General features: G+C 42.4%; 1 protein-coding gene across 2 annotated transcripts in view; it reads left to right on the forward strand.

Moving 5' to 3' along the window:
* The window catches only part of dock5 (dedicator of cytokinesis 5), a 272,453-nt gene that overhangs the window by 185,225 nt on the left and 71,239 nt on the right, over positions 1-15,989 (forward strand). For both annotated transcript variants that reach the window (XM_039769628.1, XM_039769630.1), the window contains exons 19-20: positions 999-1,096; positions 5,726-5,815. In XM_039769628.1, the coding sequence (XP_039625562.1) occupies positions 999-1,096; positions 5,726-5,815 (188 nt within the window). The remainder of the gene's footprint in view (positions 1-998; positions 1,097-5,725; positions 5,816-15,989) is intronic.

Below are 15,989 nucleotides of genomic sequence, written 5' to 3' on the forward strand. Positions count from 1 at the left end.
TGAGACACACAAGGAAGAGAAACGACACAGGAGGTTATGGTGAGTCACCTTCAAAGACAGGAGACTAGAATGGCACCTTGAAAGTAATGATAGAGTCTGAGAAGCAGGCTTTATGTGAGTGCGCTCAATAGGAGGAGCACCGGTTAAGAGAGATTCACTCACATATGGATATTGGGGAAAGGTGCTGAAGATACAAGTAGGGCAAGAGGTAGCAAATATTTAAAAATTGTTGTATTACCGGTCTTCGACGGGTAGTATGGCTAGTTATAGATAAAACACAGCCTGTGTGTGGCTCTGTAGCCACTGGCTCTAAATGCTTAACGCACAATTTAAAAACAAGGTTTCAGATCTTGAGTCCATTTAAAGTGTGGACTTACATACTAATTTTACAGATGACCTTTTGACCATTTCAGCCCCTATTCTTAGAATTTTAACAGTTTGGGTAATTGAAGAAAATAAGTTAAAATCTTCAGTAACTATGCACAATGTTTGGAAGAATCAGTAGCAACTGGGAAAACATCATAGTTATAGTTTTTATATATCAGCTGCATTTCCCCAAAAAAAAGTTTAAAGACATATCAGTTAAATAATTTTAGATAAGTCGAAAGGGGTAAACCCATTATGACCCATATGGGGTTTATTGCCAGCCAAAAACACTGCTGGAAAACATACTGCTTGATTACTTTTATTATTATTTACTAATAACAGAAAGCAGTTTATCAGTCTGTCCACTAGGAGCACCCAGCATAACCTCTCAGTAAGAGTTCCTACAAATTCCTTTTAGTGAATTGAGGATTTTGTGCCTCTACATTTTTCAGTAGATGTGCTAGCGGGGGAACCTTTTGCTGACCCTTTTTCTATCCTTCGGACCATAAGAGATGTGTCTTGGGTAATATCCTTCTAGAATGTAGCTGAGGAAAAAGAAGCATATTTCTAAAATATTTTGCTACTTTTTCTGTATAATTTTCTTTTTTATCATTTTACTTAATTTTTTACAGTGGATCTACTGGGCTTACTGAACTGGAGATCAAATCCCCAAAATTTGGAGCAGACCCTACAGCGCCTTATGGAGGTGGATGGGGGAGAAATAGTTAAGGTGAGCTGCTGAATTGTAGGATGATTTTTACTTTTTTTTGTGTGTATCTTTGTTAGGAGTTCTCCAGACTGCCTTTCGACTTTAAGCTGTTCTACTCTATGTCAGGATCATGTTGTTCATTGATTTTACTTTGGTTTTGATGTTTTAATTTTGATTTCCATCTATTTATATGTTTTATTGTTATTTCAGTAACATTGTGATGTCACTATTTTGGGCCATTGTTTATCATGGGTTCCACCATAATTTGACAACATAATCACTATTATTTCTAAGGGAAGAAGAGTGATGCATTTCTGCGTCTCAATATTGACACCCATTTTATCTAAAATAAAAGCAAATTCCAATTAAATGAAAGCATTGACTTTGGTAGTTAATACTTCTAACTAAATGCCATTCATTAATGATGCTGATGATGATAATAATGTTTGCTGGCTCATATTGACCTTATTAGTAACTGATGCATTAGGCAGCGTACACTTAGACTGGCAAACAAACCAAACATAAGACACTCATTTTTACGTGCACAGTATTTGAACTTTAATTAGAAAAGTAACTGAGTAAGAAAAGTAAAAACTCTCAAAATAGTGGGGTAGTCAGTGACTGCAGTGGTAAGTGAGAGAGCAACGGAGAAGCAAATGTTGTGGTGGAAGAGGAAACATTTTCTTAGACCTTCATTTAGGCATCATGTAGGCTTGCGCCACCACCATCTACTCAAAGCACCATGATGTTCCAACAATGATTAATGGATTAAAAGCCAGAATCTGTATGACCATCAACATCAAGTGACTCCGTGAGAACCCTAAATACAAAGAGGACTATTTCATTAATGTTAGGTAGAATGCCCAGAGGGGACTGGGCGCTCCCGTGGCCTGGGACCCCTGCAGATTTTATTTTTTTCTCCAGCCGTCTGGAGTTTTTTTGTTTTTTCTGTCCACCCTGGCATTCGGACCTTACTCCTTTTCTATGTTAACTAATGTTGTCTTATTTTAATTTCTTATTTTGTCTTTTATTTTCTTTTCCTCATTATGTAAAGCACTTTGAGCTACTTTTTGTATGAAAATGTGCTATATAAATAAATGTTGTTGTTGTTATCTATGTTTTTTGCCAATTTCTAATCCATTGGAATGGGAGGATAAATGAGGCAAAACACTAAAAGATGAGGACTCAGATGTGGCTGCAGAAGGAATGGTAGCTGTAGATTAGCTGCATGAATGAATTATATAATCTTAGCCTCCCGGTTTTTAATACCTTTATTTCATTCAGATGGGTTTAGCAGTAATGGATAATACAACACTGATTGTTGTAACTGTGAAGAATATTTGTTGTAACTCAAAGAAGGATATTAAAGCCTCTGTGTGTGTGTGTGTATATATATATATATATATATATATATATATATATATATATATATATATACACATATATATATATATATGTATATATACAGTATATAGAGTGGAATCATAAAGTATTTAGACCCCTTACTTTTGTGCACACTTTAATGTGTCGTGGTTTAATTAATTAATTAATTTATAAAGCACTTTAAAGACAACATCAAGGCTGACCAAAGTGCTGTACAATAAAAACCCAACATATCAGACAAACAATAACCAAAGCATAAAAGAAACAAAAACCCATAAGAACTGAAGAGATTCATAAAAGTCAACATATCACACTGGGTTAAAGGCCAAGGAGTAAAAGTGTGTTTATAAATAAGATTTAAAGACAGCAAGTGAAGGAGCCAACCTAACGTGCAACGGCAAATCATTCCAGAGTTTTGGAGCTGCAGCTGAAAAAGCCTGATCACCTCTGAGATTTCATTGCGTCTTAGGAACAAGCAAAAGCATCTGGTCTGCTGACCTGAGAGAGCGAGATGGTGCATAAGGGTGCAGCAGTTCCGACAAATAAAATAGGGCACAACCATTAAAGGATTTAAACACAAATACAAGGGTCTTAAAATGAATTTGAAAACGAACTGGAAGCCAGTGAAGAGAAGCCAAAATCAGGGTAACGTGCTCAGGCTTTTTTAATTTTACATTGATAAATTAGCGTTTTTTGCCCTCAATCTACACTCAATAACCATGAATAACCATGTTTTCAGAAAGGTTTCCAAATATATTAAGGTTTTCTTGTTGACAAGGGACTGGTACGAGAAGGCTTCTTTTTGCAATTTAATAGAGTGTGGCTTTTAAATGGAGTACATTTCTGAGGCATTGTTGTGTACCTTTAAGAGAAAAAAAGGTATCGTAGATAAACAGCAACTGTAGGCACAAACATTTGTAAAAGAAGCACAAGGCAGATTAAAAAAGTCTATAGGCTGGGTTTTGCCAATGGCATAATTGTGTTTTATTCAGTTTAAACTGCGTATGATAAGAATAAAGTCACTAAGAAGGGAAATCAATCTAATGGCGCTTTTCCACTGCATAGTACGGCACGACACGGTTCAGTTCAGCTCACTTTTGGGGCGTTTTCCACTGGTAACAGTACCTGGTATCTGGTCCTTTTTTTAGTACCACCTCAGCCGAGGTTCCAAGCGCGCCGAACCGTTACCAAAACGTGATGTGTAAACTCTGCTGGTCACTGTTTGGCCGGAGAAAATTGTCATTACTGCGTCACTGGCTATTCTTTTCTTTAAAGGTACACACACGCGGAAGTTTGTGTCGCGTCTCTCCATCGCTGGACGCAGTTTGTTGCATAAGTGGATGAATGTTTCTTCAGATATTCGAAAGTTCTCCAGCCACTGAGTGTTTGTAAAACCGGGAACAATCACATCCCACCACTCTGAGGCACGGTTAAATGTCCAAACAGATGGTCTGTTGCGACTTTTTGCAAAATGTGGAAGATCTGTAATATACAGAATCAGCATTTTAATGTTACACTGGCAGTTAAGTTCATTTTATGCTTTGCAACAGTGATAAAAGTTAGCTAGTGATGTGCTTTTTTTAGATGCTTACCCTTGCGCGTCGTCGAGCTAAAGTGTTGTCGTTGTCTGCGTGTTGTTGTAAAAGTTCCACGGTGTCACGGCAGTAGAGGCGGCGCAACTATAACGACACGTGAATAATCCGCCCACTCTAAAGCGGTACTAAACTGCAGTCGAAACGCAAACCGAGCCGAACTGAGCCGAACCAAGGTGAGCTGTACTAAACCGTGCTGTGCCGTACTATGCAGTGGAAAAGCGCCTTAAAGCAGATGTTTTGGTCTCTGTCGTCTGCTGTCTAAAAGACTCAGCAACACTTTTACACTTTTGGATGTCTAATGAAAGCCTGGATATTTCCATCTATGTTCACCATCTTCTAGAGGTGCATAGTGGAGTCCTTCCCCACTGGCTTTGTAAAATTGTGGTATGCCAACTGATTAACTCAGGGTGTTGAAGTGAACTCAGAATATCACTTTCACAAACAGCTTCCATTTCTCTAGGACATACTGTATATAAGACATGCTGCCACAGAAAGGCAAACAGTATCACTGAATACCTCAGTCATCCTGAACAGCTAATTTTCTTCCTCCTCTGTTCCAGTAGGCAGTTCAGGCCCATTAGCTTTTGGACCACTAAGTTCAGGGTGAGTTGTTATGTCTCAGGTTATAGGACTACTATATAGTAGTGGCTCATATAGAATATTGCATAAATGTTTCTTGAATATGTCATCTGATATGGCATTTAATGTATGGTTTAATATTCACTGTGTGTGTTGGTTGTATTCTTTACATGCTGATATGACATGACTGTCTCGAGTCTGAGTGAGACATCAGAGTAAGAATTTCTTTGTACTATGTGCACATGATGATGCATTTCAACACATAATTTGGTGAAAAAAGTTTTTGCACTTTCACTAGCCACACATGTACAGCAAAATAATTATGTTCATTTAAATTGGTATGTCATCCTGTGGTGTTTTTGGAATTGTTTTAAAAATGTGCTCTTGATATCCATGTGTGCTGTCTTGCTTCTCAGTTAGCAGTGTTCCATGCGTCTGCTACTGGTGTATGGACATTGTCTGCACTTCTTAGGTGTAAATCCAGAGATGACTAGCTGTAACATTGATTTTTTTAAGTATAAGCTATGAATTAAAAGAGCTCTGTCTATCCAGCAGTACTGTGGCCATAATAGTTAGGGAGGATCATGAAGGCCCATTGGACAATGAGGAATGGTGCTTTCGGTATGTACACTCCATTATAAAAAGATCACACCCCTGTTGACACATGCAAATAAGATTTTTACTATACTCTGTGTAAGTGGCAAGAATCCATCATATTAAAAGGATAAATGTCTGTGTTTCTCTCTGTGTATGTCCTGTTGCTATGTCTCTCTCATTCCAAAAGATGCCGCATCACAATATTTTTTAGTAACAAAATGCATTGCATTTGTTGTTCCATTAGATGGCACATCACAAACATTAATAACATTAATATTGCTTTTATAAGTCCCATACCAAATAGCATATAACAGAGACAAATGTAGTGAGTACTACACTGCAAACGTTAATGTTGAGGTCCACATTGATTATTTGGATTTCAATCCATCTAGTGACCTTATATACTTATAAACTAAAACTCTTGCATAAACTTTAGTTGGGCATCATTAAATTACAACAACCTTCCCCAACTCTCTTGTCTTTCCATCTTCTTCAGTTTCTCCAGGACACACTGGATGCACTTTTCAGCATCATGATGATGACTTCCGAAAAGGACACCTATGACAGCCTCGTGTTTGATGCTCTGGTATGTAGGCAACTACATTTTTTATTGTCTTCATTTCTTAACAAATCGACTAATATACAATTGCCTTTTACAAATTTAAGAGAGTGGAATGAGAGAATGATTCCATTATAGGCCGCCCATAAAGTACAGTTCAAGAGTAATGGATTCAAATCACAGTATGGTCACTGTCTGTCTAAATGCTTGTACATTCTCCATATGTATCTGGATGTTCCAACATTTCTCCCAAAAAACGCAGTGATTTTTGACTGTAAATTGGTCTTCTATGAGTGAAATTGTATATGCGGATTATATATTATATATATTGAAATTATATATGTGTGTGATATGAAGGGAGTAGTGTTTGCCCAGAGATTGTTTAATGACAGGTTCAGCTCCAGTGTCCACCAACCTGAGCAGGGCTATTCAGGTTTCAGTGTCGGGGTGGCAGTAATTTTTTTAATATGTTCCTAAACAAAATGTGTAACAGTAACACCACACCATTTTTTGGTGGTCAATACCATGACTAGATAAAAAGAAGATTTTTGCAGAGCTGTTAGTGCTCGGGTGGATGAATGCACATAGGTATTCGACAACTTTGAGCACTCTCAACTGGTCTCTGCTCTTATGGTTTTTTCATAGTGTTTAGTCTGGAAAACATTTTTAGCAGTAAAGCCCATTTAAGAATATCTAGTGTAATATAAGACAAGACACGTTGTAAGTTTTGGGGTCTTCCGCCCCGTATACTGAAACAGAAAAAAACAGCAGTCAATCGCTTTTACAAACATCGAAAGCAAAAAGACCAACAGGGGAGAAATGGACGGGCTTTTTATGAGGGCGGACCGGAGATTGATGTGCAGGTGCTGGGTACTGGTGATGGATACTGGAACTGATGTCATCAAGGGTCATCAGAGGGATTAATTAGACCCGGAAGCGCGTGCTTCGTATAGCCGTCATGACATTTGCTTATGTCTCCGAGACCTCGGGCTTTCTGAAGAAGGAAAGAAAGAGAGGTTAGTACTCCGTCGTAGACCCCTCGCGGCACGTTTCCCGTAACAACCCGGGTCAATCCGCTGTTCCCCAAGCACTCGTGCGTGACAGGACCCCCCCGTTAGCCCAGGCCCATCGGGCGGGCTACCCAACCGCAGGTCGTGCGAGAGCATCAGCGTTGGCCTGCAGGGTGCCCGGCGATAAGCGGCGGTGAACTTAAAGGGCTGCAGATCCAAGAACCACCTGGTGACCGGGGATTGAATCCCGGTGAAGAGCCATCCACTGGAGGCGGCATGGTCCGTCACGAGAGTGAATTCCCGACCCAGCAGGTAGTACCGCAGGTGCGTCACCGCCCATTTAATGGCCAGGGCCTCCCGCTCCACCGCCGCATACCTTGTCTCCCGGTCCAACAGTTTCCGGCTCAGGTAAATCACAGGGTGTTCGACACCATCGACGCTTTGGCTCAGCACGGCACCGAGGCCTGTGTCCGAAGCATCGGTCTGGAGAATAAAGGAAGCGAGAAATTAGGCGTCCTTAATATAGGTGCCGAAGTAAGGGCCCGTTTCAAGTCACCGAATGCCCGCTCCGTATCCTTGGTCCACACCACATGTAAAGGGGCCCCCTTCTTTGTTAAGTTCGTCAAGGGTGCTGCTCTCTCGGAGAAGCGAGGTACAAACCGGCGGTAGTATCCCGCTAGCCCCAGGAAGGCCTGCACCTGTTTCTTGACCATCGGTCGGGGCCATTCTAAGATGTCTTTTATTTTGGTACACTGTGGTCTCACCAGCCCTCCACCCACCAGGTAGCCTAAATAACGGGCTTCGCTCATCCCAAAGTAGCATTTGTGTGGGTTGATCGAAGCCCAGCTCTCTAGCGTCAGGAGTACTGTGTAGATCTGCACAAGATGTTCCTCCCACGTGCTGGAATAGATAACAACGTCATCCAGGTATGCAGCACAGTAGGACTGGTGGGGCCGCAGCACTTTATCCACCAGACGTTGAAAGGTCGCGGTGCCCGTGCAGCCCAAATGGGAGTACCTTGTAGTGCCAGTGACCGCTAGGGGTGCTAAAAGCAGTTTTTTCTCTGGCGGATGCCGTTAAGGGAATTTGCCAATACCCTTCGTCATATCAAGAGTGGTCAGATAGCGGGCCGTCCCAGCTTCTCTAAGAGTTCATCCACCGGGGCATGGGTGCGCATCAAACTTGAGACCTGATTGAGACGTCTGAAGTCGTTGCAGAACCGCCACGACCCGTCCGGTTTGGATACGAGGACGATAGGACTTGACCAGGGGCTATGGCTTTCCTCAATGATGTCTAACTTGAGCATCTTTTGGACCTCTAGCTCCACCTCAGCGCGTTTTGCCTCTGGGAGACGGTAGGGTCGTTCCCGGACAACCACCCCCGGGTCTGTGACAATGTCGTGCTCAATCAACGGGGTCCGGCCTGGTGTCTCGCTGACCACCTCCGGGACAGACAGGATGGCTCTCTCGAGCTCCTGCCGTTGGGCAGGGACAGATTAGAACCGAAGTGAAGTGGTGTCTTTTCTGAGTAAAGGGAGAGGCGGGGCGGAGGCGGAGCATCCTCCCTGTCTCGCCACGGCTTCAGAAGGTTGATATGATACACTCTCTCACTCGGTCGACGATTTGGCTGGCTTACCAAATAGTCCACGAGTCCTTTTCTCTCTTTCACTTCGTATGGCCCCAGCCAATGAGCCAAAAGTTTCGAGTGGGAGGTGGGCACGAGCACCATCACGCGGTCTCCAGGCTGAAACTCGCGTAAAGTGGTGTTTCGGTTGTAGTTCCGGACCTGCGCTGCTTGAGCTCTAGACATGTGATCTTTAAGCAGGGGCGGATTTTAGTCAATCTATCGCGTAACTGCGCGATATATTCCAGGAGGTTAGTGGAGGCGCCTCTCCTTCCCAACCTTCTTTAAGTACGTCCAATAGACCCCGGGGCTGTCGCCCATATAACAACTCGAAGGGGGAAAACCCTGTGGAGGCTTGTGGAACCTCCTATAGGCAAACAGCACGAGGGGTAAAGTTGGTCCCAGTTCCTACCGTCGCTGACCACCTTGCGGAGCATCTGCTTCAGTGTTTGATTGAAGCGCTCAACTAGTCCATCCGTCTGGGGATGATAGACGGATGTCTTGAGATGCTTAATCTGGAGTAGTTTGGCTACCTCCCTGAACGTATCCGATGTGAAAGGCGTACCCTGGTCTGTGAGGACTTCTTTGGGTATGCCCACGCGGAAAACAGGGCTACTAATTCCCGGCGATGTTTTAGTATTAGCAGAGCGCAGGGGAACTGCTTCGGGATATCGGGTTGCGTAGTCAACCATTACCAAAATATACTTGTGACCACGTACGGAAGGCACCAAGGGGCCAACTAGATCGATGCCGATCCGCTCAAAGGGATATCTATCAGGGGATCGGGATCAGCGAGCACGGTCCCTGCGGGAATCTGGCGTAACTGACAGACCGGGCAGGACTGACAGAAACGGCGGACCTCCTCATTGATCCCGGGCCAATAAAACCGGAGCATTATTCTTTCCAGCGTTTTTTCGGTTCCCAGGTGGGCACCTAGGAGATGGGTGTGAGCTAGCTCACAAACCTCCCGCCGGTAGGTTCGTGGCACTAGCAACAACTTCCGCACCTCGCCTTCGTGTTCGGCAACCCGATAAAGCAGATTATTTTCGAGTACAAAGTAGGGCCCATGTGTGTGGATGCCATGGGCGATATGTCGTCACCGGAGACGATAGCATTCCTGGCAAACCTCAAGGAATCATCATTCCATTGTTCACGTTTAAAGGAAGCTGGCGTGGACCGGTATTGGGTGTCAAGCGGCGAGTATGTCTGTAACTGGGGCGCGGGGCGTTGCTGGCTCGGGCGGCTCTTGGGGCGCCTTCCGGGTCGAGGTCCTCCCCCGACCCATTTACGTCATCAATAGTTGCCAAAGTGCACGGCGTGGGAACAGCAGGGAGGGGCCCCTGACCCTCCATGAGCAGACCTAGTCTCGGTGGAGGTGGTGACGGTCCTACCGCTTTTAATATTCGACCAGTCGCGTCCCAAGATGACCGGAAAGGGGGGTTCCGGCATTACAGCGACCACCAGCTGTTTCAGAGCCCCTTCCCAAGTTATGAAGCATCTCGCAGACCGATAAGTTCTGGTCTTCCCATGCACACATTTTACTCCCATACGGTGCGGGAGCCACTGTCGCGGTAGGACATAGCGGCGAGCAACAATGGTTATGTTACTCCCGGTATCGAACATTGCCACCACCAAGTGCCCGTTTAACAACACCACTCCCGTATTTGTGACCGCAAGTTAGACAGTGCACAGTACCTCTCTTCCTTCGCCCAGCTGCAGTCCATCGGCTCCTGGTTGAGCGGGCAGGTCGGCAGCAGATGTCCCGGCTCACCGCGCGAAACAGCGCGCAGCGCGAGCCGCCGTTCGCCGACGGCGGAGCCTCTGGGGGCGCGGCGAGTGGGCTCGGGGACGCTGGCCCGTCCCTGCCGCGACCCGCGCGTTGGACTCTCAGATCTCCTGAGTTGGGACACCGCCAGCTGTCTCTCGAGAACCTCCAGAAGGCCGTTCATATCAGCGAACGGGTGCCTCCGGACCTGTTGGGCGAGATAATCCGGCATCGCGTAAATCAGACCCTCGCACGCTACTTGCTCCACTACCTGGCGAGCTTGATTTTCATCTGGCCGTAGCCAGCGTCGAGCTTCCCCAGTACTCGAAGGCCTGGGCTCGAGCGGTAGTGCGGTCGAGCGCCAGTGACGCCAAGCGCGTGCCTGTTGGCCAGAGGTTACCCCGTACCGCTGATAGATTTCAGCCCTCAGGAGTTCATATTGGGCGGCTTCCTCCTCAGGAGATCATGATATGCCGCTCGCAGGCCCCTTTAGGTGCGGGGCCAGAATGGGCGCCCACTCCGCCCGGCCACCGCTGTCGGGACGCCGTCCTCTCGAATATGGAGAGTGCGACTCTATGTCGTCCTCCCTGGAAAGAGGCTGTAAGGGAGGATGTGCGGCCGGGAGGCTCGGTCTTACCGCTTCCGCAGCCGCCAGCCGCCTCTTCGTTTCCGCGAGCTCCGCCTGGGTTGCAGCCTGGTCCACCTTAACGGCCTGGAGCTCCGTGACCAAAGTGTTGAGAACCGCGTTCAGATCCTGTCCTTCTGCCATAGTTCGGACCCTCGCCATCCTGCCGACTACGCCACTGTAATATAAGACAAGACACGTTGTAAGTTTTGGGGTCTTCCGCCCCGTATACTGAAACAGAAAAAACCAGCAGTCAATCGCTTTTACAAACATCGAAAGCAAAAGACCAACAGGGAGAAATGGGCGGGCTTTTATGAGGCGGACGGAGATTGATGTGCAGGTGCTGGGTACTGGTGATGGATACTGGGACTGATGTCATCAAGGGTCATCAGAGGGATTAATTAGACCCGGAAGCGCGTGCTTCGTATAGCCGTCATGACATTTGCTTATGTCTCCGAGACCTCGGGCTTTCTGAAGAAGGAAAGAAAGAGAGGTTAGTACTCCGTCGTAGACCCCTCGCGGCACGTTTCCCGTAACAACCCGGGTCAATCCGCTGTTCCCCAAGCACTCGTGCGTGACACTAGTGATAGATTGTAATAGATTCAGAAAAATAAAAATGACAGTAGAGTAAATGGATTATTATAAGCAATGCAAATAGCCACTACTCATTACCCCTAAATCTCCCTTCTGCCCCTAATTTGGTTCTTGGAAAATCTGGTTACTATATATACAAATATGGAGCAGTATTTATTTATTTACTTATTTATAAAACTCGTCCACAAGCAGACTAAACAATTCACTATACTTCTCATAGTGATTCAGAAAGGCATCAATAAATTTTTTGACTGTAGTGATTAATTTGTTCCTTTACAAAACATTTATTTTACTGCAGTACTTCATCATACATGAGCAGCCTCTTGTTCATCAAGTAGCTGAAATGGCCTCTTTTTTACCTTATGTTCCTGTTTAATGTTTAGCTGCATCATTAAGCTTTCAAAAGCCTGCACTTGGAATATCTAAATGAGGTTAGAATGTAGTCTTACACAGTAGTGAACAGTAATAATACTCTTAAAAAACATTTTGATAGCTGTCATAAGAAACATGCAGTAAATGGGGTAACCTCTAAATAAGCATGCAAAGTGAATTTGTCATACAGTATGCTCAAAAAAGTCGCCATCTCACTGCACCATTTCTGTTAGAATACTGATCATGTGCATACTCAAAAAAGTATGATCTGGGTCAAATACTGATATGCATCAAAAAAATTCCAGACTACCCTGATGTGGAGGTAATATAAATTCCTTGCCAAATTGAATGCCAGCATACAGTGCCTATTAAAAGCATTTCACTCTATTGGACGTTTTCACATTTTATTGTTATATGACACTAAATCGTAGTGGATTTTGTTTGTCTTTTTTGAGGATGATCAGCAGAAAATGATTCTTTAATGTCCAAATGAACACAATTCTCTAAAAAGTGATGTAAATTATTGACCAATATAAATCACAAAATAGTTGATCATGTAACTATTGAATGCCATTATTAAAACACACCTAAATCATCACTGATGCAATCAAACCTGTCTCTAGTCAAGCCTAGCCTACTTTGTTTTATATTGATAATCAGATTGTCCTTTTCCAGACAGTGTTCAAAAGCCATTAAAAAGGCTACTAAAATGTTAGGTTATACAGCTGTACGTATAGAGTGCAAGGCCAAGGAGGTTATGCTCAAGTTTTTTTAACACACTGGTAAAGACTTACCTGGAGTATTGTGTACTGTTTTGGTCTCTATAATACAAAAAAGACATCAAAGTGCTAGAAGAAGCACAAAGAAGAGCAACTGGGCTGATTCTGGGACTGCAAGGGATGAATTATGAGGAAAGACTAAACAAGCTGAGCCTTAGAGAGATTAAGAGGTGACATGGTTGAAGTGTTTAATATTATAAAGAGAATTAGTACATTGAATTGAGATTGCTACTTTAAAATGAGTTCAACAAGAACACGGGGACACAGTTTAAACAAGAGATATTAAGAGAAAATCTTTCACAAACATCAGGAAGTTTCTCTTCACACAGATAACTATAGACACTTGGAATATTTTACCAAGTAGTTTAATAGACAGTAGGACTTTAGGGAGCTTCAAAATTAGACCTGATGTTTAAGTTGATAGGACAGGTGAGCTTTGCTGCCCTGTTCTCATCTCGATTGTTTTAATGTTCTAATTTTTTATGTCTACCACCTGTATTCTCCCTGGCTATCTCCCTGGAAGGGGAACTGGATGCTTATACTTCTAAAACTTGTCATTCCACAGAGTAGATAATTCTACCTGTACTACTAAATGCACACTTTTGATATCACAGAGTTTTAAAGTACTGTAGCTTCACACTTAGTGGGGGTATGGATTTTGTGCAACCATGTACAACCAAATCGATGCAGTGTCTTCTACCGTCGTACACTAAACTGGACACCCCAGAGACGCAGGTAAAAGAATAGTCCACCCAACAACGATCTTTTTTTATGGAGAAAAAAGATAAAAAGGTTTATGATATAATACAAATCAATGATCACCAGTACTATACAATGGGAAACCATATGAAAACGTCCATAAAAAAAGTATGTTACACTTGTTGCATAATTCACGTCAGTTACCCAGTCATTTTCTCACATCATGCAAATAGCCATTTTTTGCTAAACTATTTTTAAAGTGATTATTTCCAAAAAATGTCATTTTGCGTCTTAAAAATAAAATGCATTCACATAATACTAAGCCTTTGACATGAAGGGGCTCCACCACTATTCATTGGTCAGGAGTCCTGTCTACAGCATGATAATACATGATAGTAGTGTGTGGTATAAATAAGGCAGTTCAGCGTTTCTATCATCAGTTATTGCTCAACTGAGTGATGGAATGGGCAAAATTAATTACCTTAATGACTCTGTGGCATGTAGTTGATGCTAGGTATGTTGGTTTTAGCATCTCCTAAACTACTGTCATCGTGGGCTTTTCATACCCAAAATTTTCAAGAGCTTACCAAGAAGGGTGTGAAAAGCAAACAAAAAAAAAAGAAAAGAAAACTACCTTACCTTGCCAGTCCCGTGGATGAAAAACAGGTAAACTGCATCCAAATTCAACACTACAGCATCTGTAGATAATGGGTACCACTGTTGTAAATGAAAAACATAATCTCCAAGTGTGCTTTCATGGCCTCAGTGGTCTGCATAGCCAATAGATCTTAAAACTGTGGGTTCAGGTGGAAAGGGTTGTTTGCAGTAAGAATTTCCAGCTATCTAATTTGCAGTGACTATATAACACAGTCATTTTCACATGGTACAACATTCCTTAAAATCTGAAGATCAAGTAGCTTGTACAGTAGCTTTACAGTAAGGCCAAAGGTGGTGCAACACACAGTTGACAGGTGTGCCAAATAAACTAGCAACTCAGTGTATATAGATGGTAGATTTTCTCATTGTGTACTAAAGTGAAACAAGTAACTCACAAAGCGTGCTTAAGGTACTGGTTACATTAAGAACATAAACAGTCACTCAGCATTTCTTTGAGGTATGTTCACTTACAGACCTCATGGTATTAATAAATGTCATTTATTATCATGGCATACTGTTCAAAACACCTCCATCATGGACTAAACTCTGACTTTTATTATCAGTACTTCACTACTTTTTCTAGCTAGTTATTTCTTTTGATTGAATTTAACCACAGTAATAGCTATATACTGTATTTATAAGAAAAGCCTATGAATTGATATTTAGCAAGATAAGTCACAGACAGGAATGTGACTAAAATAGTTCATTATTATGAATAAATTAAAACAAGAATTACGATACCACATTTAGAAAGAGAAGGTTCATTGAGTGAATTTGACCTATATGGATGTGACATGTAGCTACAAGAGAAAGTACAACTGATAATAGTATAGAGTTTTGGGGTTACTGCAAAAATGTTTATCTTTACTGGATATTAAAATTAGCAATTTATTAAAGTTATTGCTATATTATTAAAGTAGTTTGTCAGTATGATGTATTTAAGACTCCAATGTTGTCCACCAACAATGTCTTTTGGTGCAAATTCAAACATCCCTCCCCAAAGTCATCCTTGCCCCATCCTAACTCCCACCAATCTTATCACTGTCCTCCAAAGGGTCAGATGTTTTTTTTCACTAGCACTGGGTGTTGAACGTAAAATTATTTTGTAAGTGGACACTGTTGTAATTGGCATCACGTACAATAAATTTACATGTAAGGAAACTCCTGTAGCTTACTTGAATATGTTAAAAATGTTACCTTTTTATATGTGGATATATCATTAATCAGGCAATAAATACTAAGTGTAAAACAATAGTCTGCATCACCTGGGATTCAAGTCACATAGATTTCCAAATGAAATCTAGAGATGATGTCTACCTCATCATCTCCCAGTCAATAGAAACAGCGTTGCACCAAATGAGCCTGCATGCCCTTTTAATGTTTTTTGGTCAGTTAACACCTTGTATCACATGTGGCTGACAGTTAGAGGGTCTTCTAACCATCATATGATAATCTACAAGTTAAATAATATTGAGATTATCTCATGTATTATTGATAGGATAAGTATTTGTCAGTTAATGAATTAGCCGACTTGCTTTCTGTACAAACACTAACTAATATTGTAATTTCTACAACAGAGATGTAACACACAGCTGAGGTGAACTAGTAGTCTGCCCTAGGGCACACAAAATGTGCTGTAGATTTGCAAGATTGATGCAGGGCAACATGGATAAGCAGCTGTGAACAAATAACAGTTAAAATGAAGATGACCAGATAAGCTATGGTTCAGCTCACTTTGGTTACCCGATCTGTACTGCAGCTGCCTAAGGTAGACAGTGAATGAATTCTGCCAAGTGATGGAAATTGCAGAAAAGAAATAAGCATTTCAGGTAACTCTTTGGTTTCAAGCAAATCTTGAACAGTAGCCTATTAAGTAGTAAAAGAAAAGTCAGTGAAGAATTGAAGTTTTAATTAGAGTTCAGATTATGCTGACTCTTTTTTACTTGAAATGGATCAACAGGAGCTGAAAACTTTTATTGACACAGTACTGCCCATAAACTGTTAAAAACAAAAGCACATAATCATTTTATTTTTTTACCTGTAGAAAGTAATATTTAATAACAGACTTACAGTAGCT

This window comes from Polypterus senegalus, chromosome 11 (assembly GCF_016835505.1).
Source record: "Polypterus senegalus isolate Bchr_013 chromosome 11, ASM1683550v1, whole genome shotgun sequence".
NCBI lineage: Eukaryota > Metazoa > Chordata > Cladistia > Polypteriformes > Polypteridae > Polypterus > Polypterus senegalus.